This window comes from Neopelma chrysocephalum, unplaced genomic scaffold (assembly GCF_003984885.1).
Source record: "Neopelma chrysocephalum unplaced genomic scaffold, ASM398488v2 Primary Assembly neopelma1_24, whole genome shotgun sequence".
Classification (NCBI taxonomy): domain Eukaryota; kingdom Metazoa; phylum Chordata; class Aves; order Passeriformes; family Pipridae; genus Neopelma; species Neopelma chrysocephalum.
Window position 1 is genome coordinate 47,625,417 of NW_020897693.1, and position 8,468 is coordinate 47,633,884.

An 8,468-nucleotide genomic window follows, 5' to 3' on the forward strand; every position below is an offset into this window, starting at 1 on the left:
TATTAGATTTGAGTTTTAATTGTCACTCCAGGGAATTAATTGTCCAGGGTACTTTGTTCTGAAGATCCATGGTAAGAACCCCTTGCTGCGGAGACTTTATTTCAGGACTAAAATTAAATCCTACTTAGTGTATGGTGGATTAATGGTTGTGGAAAGTGTTCTTCCCCAGGCAGTACCCAGCACATCATTGCTGCACAGTAACTAGAGTGCTACAGTGATGCTTTCAGACCTGATGCTTTCTTTTTTTAGAGATCTGACTTGAGAAATGAAAAAGGAAAAAAAAAGGGGAGTTTGAGATAAAGCAGGCTTCATATAGTCCCAGCATAGCCTCTATTTTTAGCAGGATGCTTTGCTCTGACTTGCACGGATTCTTTAACTACTTAGACAACTGGTGTTGGAAAGCTTGACTGGATGAGCCTGGGAGAGGACTGGGAGGGAATGCAAATCAGGTCAGGAGGCATTTTCACCTAGTTGTAATAAGTAAAACCATAGCTGAAGCTGCATTGCCCAGTGTTCCTTCCTCCTGCACAAAAGCTTTTCAGGAAGGGCAATTGCCTTGGGGGACACTGTGTCCTGGGTGAAAGCACATGCCCTGGCTTTATGGCAGACAGTGTCCTTATAATTCTTTGATCTGATTTGGCTGTGGCTTTTTGGAGTAAATCTGAATCATTCTATTCTCAGCTGCTAAGGTGACATTGTAGCACTTAGAAAGGTGTAAGGGGCCTATTAATACTCTGTATTTAGAATCAAAAATCAGAACTGTGTACAGACAAGGAGACAAGTGTTAAGTTTGTCACTTAAAAGTCCTATCCTAGAGTTTTACAGCATTTGCTGTAAGCCTGCCCGATGTGATATCCAGTAAGCTTTAATGCTCAGGAGACAGGCTAGTCAGCTTGACTAAAAGGGTAAAGCCTTAACAGCACTCCATCTATGGCCTGGAGAGATCACTTTATTCTGCACACGCATACCATCGTTCCCAAATAAACACAGCCGCTTTTGTCAGGGGGTGTGTGCACGCGCGCTTGTACTCGAATGAAGGCAGCGCTGTACAGTGTGTGGAGAATGACTTCTGGCTTTGTGTACGTGCCAGCTTCACTTTGGTGCCTCAGTCCAGAACTGTGGATGGTGATTCCAAAGGATTCCACTGCTCTAAAGGGATCAATTTTTAACGGTTTTACTGTGAACAAATGTGGTGGGCTACATTGGATGCGGGAGATGAATGAACTTGCTGTTGTGGTTTTTAAAGGGTCTGAAGCGGCTTGTGGGGTCGTCCGTGTTTGATTTTGTGCTGACACTTTAAACATGCAGAGTTGCCTCATGGAGTTTTTCTTGAGGAATGTTTTCACTTTTCTGTATAACAGTAATTCTATGGGCATCTGGGAGACATTGAAAAAAGATTAAAAGTGCGTAGTTTTTGGTTTTTCCCCTCTTTTCCACCACCTGTCTTATTTTGCAGGTGGCCGCATCTGCTCCTTCTCCCCCTGCATCGAACAAGTTCAAAGGACCTGCCTAGCCATGGAAGAATATGGTTTTACAGAGATTAACACCTTGGAAATTCTGCTCCGGGTGTACAATGTAAGGACAATTAGCTTGCAAATCCCTGACCTTGGAAAAGCAGCTGAGGATAATTCTGGCACTGGCTTTGACAGCAGCAACCCATCAAACCAAGGTAGCCCGGGTGCTAATCTGCAAGGGACTGTGCAGTTCAAAAGTGGCGTGCCACTGAGGGAGATGGTGGGGCACACTGGGTACCTGACCTTTGCCACCAAGAGCCTGGTTTAGTACAAGCTGAGTTTGTGCCGTCTGGAGTGGGTTCCGTGTGCGTTCTGTTTTCATGGCGCTTTTCTGTAAGGCATCCAAATTTTTACTTGTCAGGGAATTCCATATATAGTCAGATTTAGTTGGAATATGCTTTGTTTAAATAGCACACAAGCATTAACCAGAGCAGCATCAAGGGAATGTTGAAATTCTGGAATGGTGCTCCACTTGCTGTCAGAAAGAAGATAAATTAATAGTGAATGGCCATTCAATGGAATGAGCAGAATAAAGATTTCTTCCGATAAGGAAGCAAAACAAACAACATAAAAATTGCAAAGAAGTTGGATTTTTTCCTCCTTTTTTTCTGAATTACTTTCCAAGGTTTATGGGGTTTATTTTTTCCTAGCACCACTAGACATTTTGTTTTTTTAACTTTTCTAGTGTCCGTGTTCCTCTTAGAAATGTGAAAGTGCCTACTTCCTCCATTTTAGATAAGAAATATACAAGATTACAGGGTTGCCAACACAACTGTTCCTTGGAATAGTGTTCCAGAGGATTATTGGCAGCGCTCAGGAACACAACCTCTTACTCCATTCCAGACTGGCATTTGCAAATCATTTCAATTACACAGAGGTCAAAGAAGTGTGGTAATTAATGGATTTGGTTTAAATTGGTATATTGTGCTCATCAGTTTGTAGTAGAAATTTGAACCTGGATCCATACTTCACTTTCTAATGGAACATCCACTTTTATAGTTGATGAATCCACTGTGAAAATTCACTGAACAGCTGGTTAATATTATCTGAACACCTCTTTGTAAGTGGCTGAGGTTCCATTTGTTTGATGGTTTATTTGCATTATGGTGTATTGTTTTCCTGCAGCTGAATGACAGAAAGATTGCTTTTGGCAGGATTTCTGTCTCCAAATTGCATCAATAATGCATACTTAGTAAAATCCTCAACCAGCCTTATTAATTAAGTTTTCAGATCATTTACTCTTTGGTCTTCCATACAGAGCTGGTGGGTGTGATGAACTGTTTGAATGCTGGATTACATTTTGTATTTATAGATTAAAATAATTATGCAAATTTATTAAGTTCCTTCTTTGTTTTATTTTTAAAAGTAAAGTCGCAGATATTTCTATTCCAGCCACTAGTGCTGTCACTCAAAGTGTTTAGCTGTGCTTTGCCTTCGGTACCTGAACATATTGATTGCCGTGTAAGAGAAACAGCCATTCATAAACTGCTGCCTGAACATTTAACCTGATATCCCTCCCCCATTCTTGACAAAAATAAACAAAGCTAAGCTTTTAACATGTTATAGCAGAACGCTAATCCATAACGGTTTAAAGAAAGCTCAACCGATCACGACAGCAAAGATAAACTGCTGAGCAGATTAAAGGCAGAAAGCAATTCTGTTGAGCTAAATCAGTTATGTAAGTTGGCCTACAACTGCAACATTTCTCCCTAAATTATGTGAAAGTTCTCTTTCTGCCTCTGCTAATGTTCTCCAGGCACATGCAGTAAACTGCTAACACTGTGTATGGGGTTTGGTGGCTGTGTTATAATGACATGTGTTACATATGCACATGTTTGTGTGTGCTGAAATCACCACAGGAGCATGGCTGAGGTACTGACAGACACCAGAAGAGAGGATGGAGAAATACAACCTTAATGCCACAAGGCTGTTCTTAACTTTCTTCAGGGTGATCCTCATTCACTAACAAGCAGGATCCCCAAGCTTCTCCAGGGATAATTCCAGCCCTGAACTTGATTCTTTTTTCCTGACAGACCTTATTTTAAAATAATGTAACATTTAAACAGGATTAAAAAGGAGCAAAGTCACGTTTCTGTCCTACAAATAGACATGGAATGGAAATACCAATGTGTCTTCATGGAGTTTGAAACAAGGCTGATGGCTTTTTCCCTACAAAGCCCAATTCAAAACCCCTTGAAATAAACCATTGACTTTGCTTGGTCCCTTATTGATTTGATCTCTGCTGAGGAAGGGCAAGCATTGCGTAAGAGGAGAAGGATTTCATTTCTGCCTTTGCAATATTAAAAAGGCTTCTGTGTTTTTGTTGCCGATGGCAGCCATGGCCAGCAGCTCAGCACCGCTTCCTGCTGTTGGTTTGCTGTCAGGGTCACAGGGAGGATCCCACACTGTCCAGCGTGGGTTGTACTGTGCTGCCAGACCCCCCACTGTTTAATGCTGCTTATGGTCACCTGTGTTCTGTATTCTGGCCACATTCCCTCCTAACAGTGGTAAATCAGAAACGTGGGTCTTTCCTGCCATGCTTCAGGAAATGTGCCTGGGCCACACTTCCAGAGACTCATTTCTCCTTTTAATACATTTTGATCTTCTCCAGCCTGGAACGAAACACCTCTTCTTCCTGCCCTGACACAGTTCAGTTGGCAGGTTGCACATTTTCACTGCTGCTGTGCACTTGGATCCCTCAGTCCTTGTGGACAAGCACCAGGACACAGCTCTGCCTGACAGCCAGGTCCCACTGTGCTCCGTGCCCTGGAAGCTGGCATGGAGAGCAGTCTGTGACACCTTGCAGGCTGCAAGGCACACAGCAGTGACTAAGAAGAGGCTTGTGAAACACTCAGAGCTCTGCTGCTGTTTTTACCTGTGCTTTAATTAAAGCATCACAGATCTGTATCTCACTGTGGTTGTTTCCTGCCTACCTGCTAGCACAACAGTCTTCTCTGAAGAAGATCATAAATCCTGCTTCAGAACCTTAAAGGGATAAAGTAGCAAAAATGCCAAGAACTCACTCTTCTGCCTTATTTCTTGCTCTGCCTTCTCCTTAGGTACTTTGGGATACGTGATGGTGAGGAGATGGTTCTTCCTGGGAAGTGTTCCAGAGATGAGGGTTCTGGTTCACGCTCACTCCCTTGAGAGCACATCTGTGCTCCATTAGTCCTGGTGAACGGGATGAGTGCGGAAGTCATGGTGACCTAGAGAGGAGGGGGGCCCAGAGATGCAGCGATGTCTTTGTGAATACGGGTGCTCATGAAGCAGGGTCTGCATCATTCAGGTGCAGGAGTGCGCTGAGCAGCCTGTGTGTCCTTGCCTTACCAGGTTCTTTCTGGACAGAGCCTGGAGAACTGTGCCCTCCTGAGTGTTTGGTGCTCCCAGCTCACCTCTGTGCCAGTGGGAGCAGTGCAGGCTCAGAGAATGATGATTGGGAAATGGCTGGGCTCTCGGAGGCCGTGGCTGGGCTCCGTCTTGGCTTCTGTTTGCACAAGTATGAGAGAGGCACGATAAGAGCAAAGTGGGAGAGTCAGCATTGCATAACCATGATGTTACAGCAAAGGTACGTGCAGCTGTGACCAGTCAAAGGGGGTTGTTCTAGTACCAGAAAGTTCCATCTGTGTCACCATGAGGGAAAGCATTTACATGCTGCTTGGCCTCTCAAGTGCTCCTGAGGAATTATGTTGTTCAGATGCCAAAAGAGGGGAGCCAGACTGTGTTATTTCCTTTCTCCCTACGTCACAGCTTCTAAACAGGAATGAATCTGCATCAGTATCAACACAGGGAACAGAGAAACCTTGAATTAATTAGTGAAATAAAAATAATCCTCACTGGTATCCAGCCCTTTACCTGCATATCTCACCCAGGAGCTCCGTGTCCTTTTGCAGCTGTTCAGGACAGGCTGTTCTCCTCTGCCACAGGGCCACAGCTTTAAACTCTGAGGTGAGCTGGCTGATATGCTGATAGAAACAAACACAAAAGCCAGCTGGGAACACTGTCCTGTGGGCATCTCACTCTACCTGCGTGTTTCTACCTGCCTGCTAAGGTCAATCACCCACAACTGGGCTTCCCTTGCCATGAGTGGTCCCTTCCCATCATCTCCCTGCCCCTGCCCTCAGTCCCAGAGCCGACAGCTGTCCTGCTGCCATGCACCAGCTCTTCCTGCTGCTCCCAGCATCACAGGCTTGGGTTGTACAGCCAGATTTTGGGCAGAGGCAAGTGGTTTTCTCTTCTCTTTAGTGGAGTGCAGGAGAAGGGCTCTGTTTTGCCGCCCCATCAGCCCTGCAGGTGCAGCTGCTGTGAGGTGCTGAGGGGAGAAGCACCTGAGTGCTCCTGTGGCACCCTGTGGAGAGCAGTGATGCTACCATGGCACAGCACAGTAGCCTGAAGACCTGAGCCTGAAGTTAATTCGGTGGAGGCTGAGTGGGTTTATGCTAAATACCGTATTCCTTTATAGTTGTTAAGAGGGCAGTTTATGTGAACGGTTCCAGTGGAGCTGTGGAGATCTCCCCAGGGGCCCGATATGTCAGAGGATATGTCAGGATATGCAGGATATGTCAGAGGCCAGGACCGAGTGAATTCACAGCTTCTGCTCCCAGAGGTGCAAACTGAGCAGTCAAAGATATGTAAGTAGAAGAAGGAGCTTTTTCCATCTTTTCCTGAATTCTGATCCTGATTCAGCATGAAGCCCATGTGCATGACTAGGTCTAATCAGCTAAGAGAAACTGTTGCTTTAGCAACCTTCCTTTGTATTAGACACCGTGCAGGAAGGGGAAGTCTACAGGGGGATTTTCCTCTCCCTCATGTTGCTTTGGGGGAGCTGTAGTCCCCCCTCCTTCCTCAAGTCAAAAATACATTTGCAGTAGTTACCCATAACACGTGTCTGCAACTCAGCATGGCTGGTCCCTGGGCATGGGGAATGAAAATTTATGATGCCAAAATATTCTGAGACAGAATTTATTTTATTCCACTTCAGGGGTGAGGAAGATGATGATGTAGGCTCTGTAATACTTGTTAACTGGTCCCCCATGCCCTTAGAAATTGTCCATAAAGCACTATTTCAGAATAATTTTAAAAAATCAAAAGCCACCTATTTGTAGGAATCAGCTGGATGTGAGAACCAAATCTGCTTGGAGGAATAAGGGAAAGAAGCAGTAGCAAGGCAGAAGATGATTTCTGGGAGAAGGCTCTTCCTTTCTGGACTTTTGCAGTGAAGAGGCAATTCCCTGGGAAATTCCATCTTCTCCCCTGGAAAGCCATGGATCAGAAATGCTCATTAGTGAGGATGTTGGTTCAATGAGGCTGTTTTAACAAAGCATGTAGGGTGGGATCTACAACTGATGGAGTGGAAAGGAGGGAGGGAGAGGAAAAGAAGTCTACAGTCAGCTCAGCCTGTTGGATTACACGTACGTCATGTCACACTTTGTTATGGGAGTCACAGTATGGTCTAAATTATCTTAGCAAAATACACAATTTAGACAACAAAGAATCACCCACTTCAATACACTACTGGGCAAGAGCATGGAAAAAGAAAGAGATTTGATTGCCTCTGTTGAAAAATCAGGTTTAACTAAGAAACTAGCTGCAGCTTCTGCATGTTCTCTTCATGTGTTTTTGTGTCCTCTGTCAGATAAGGTGGAAACATTTAAGAAAATGGATAATACTTAAGTGAAATATAAAACCCACAAGCACACAAATCTTCCCAGACAGAAGGTTGACTTCCACTTTTTACCACCCAGTGCTCCCAGGAGGATCCTTTATTGTCAACATTTCCTCACTGATCTTAAGAGCACTTTAAAGAGAGAGGAAAGTGCCCTTTTTCAGTGGAGAGAACAAATATTCATGTGGCTGCGGCTGATTACCAGCCTGTGGACACACATCAGAGCAAGGACGGCAGCATTGGACTCCTTAAGGGTTTTTATATGGATTGCAAATGGGACTGTGTCCCCTCTGAAGGGGTTGCTGGTGTTACACCCAGCCCCTGTGCTCTGCTGGCATTAGAGCAGCACCAAGAGGCCCAGGTGGGCTGAGCGCTGTGCATGAAACCTGTCACAGCTGAGCAAGCCACCAGGAAATCAGATGTGGTGTGACCTGCACACAACTGCCCAGGGCTTCCTCCCGGCCTCGGGAACAGCCTGGGTCTGGAGCATTATCCTTTGGAGCATTTTCTGCCTCCAAGGGAATATGCAGGGCTCGGTGTTTCCTTCAGACTAAGTGCCTTTGCACCTGCCAGCTCCTCCTGTACCTCTTCTGACAGAGGTGTAGTCTGAGAGTCAAGGTGCAGCGTGTTTCCCTAGAAGAAAGTGCAATTCTTCTGCATAATAAATCTCCATGTGAGACGTGATTTCTGCTTCGTAAGGAAACAGTTCCTCATTTCTCATGCAGTTTGACTTTGATCCTGCAAACATTTACTCAGAGAGGGGAAGGGATTTGCAAAATGGCTGCAGCAGGAGATGGAAGTACCTGCTGCTATTGTGAGAGCATGGTGGTACCTCCACTTTAGGAAAATTTCTCAAAGAAGGTAAAGGGATTTCAGGACCCACTCCTACTGACTTTCTTACTTGTTTCAGTGGGATTTCAGCACAACTCCCTTGATCACCTGGGCCTTGGTTGCGTAGGCTTCTTTGGGAATTGTACAGCACTATGCTGCTTTCAAAGGCTGGTGCATAAGGGGATTGTGCAAGTCAGTGGCAGGATGGAAAACAGGACCTGACATCCCAGATCTTCCCACTACTAGAAGGGTCACAGGTCCTTCCTAAATAATAGTGCTCTCCTAATGCTCAGAAAGACTCTCCTCCCGAGCAAAGCTGTCACATGGCGGCACCTCAGTGCCTACAAGTTCTTACAGTACCTGGATGCAAATATAGTCAGATAATATTCACCATGTCATGACTCATTACTAAATCAGAGCATGCAGCCATATCAATGGTTTGTGATCTTCTGAAACTTTAA

At 45.0% G+C, this 8,468-nt stretch overlaps 1 protein-coding gene across 4 annotated transcripts in view; it reads left to right on the forward strand.

Annotated features, from left to right (window-relative positions):
- TRMT61A (tRNA methyltransferase 61A) overlaps positions 1–2,849 on the forward strand; it is a 28,175-nt gene extending 25,326 nt beyond the window's left edge. For all 4 annotated transcript variants that reach the window (XM_027674053.1, XM_027674051.1, XM_027674052.1 and 1 more), the window contains exon 4: positions 1,457–2,849. In XM_027674053.1, coding sequence (XP_027529854.1) covers positions 1,457–1,782 — 326 coding nt within the window. In that variant the 3' untranslated portion in view covers positions 1,783–2,849. The remainder of the gene's footprint in view (positions 1–1,456) is intronic.
- Positions 2,850–8,468: the final 5,619 nt, after the last annotated feature.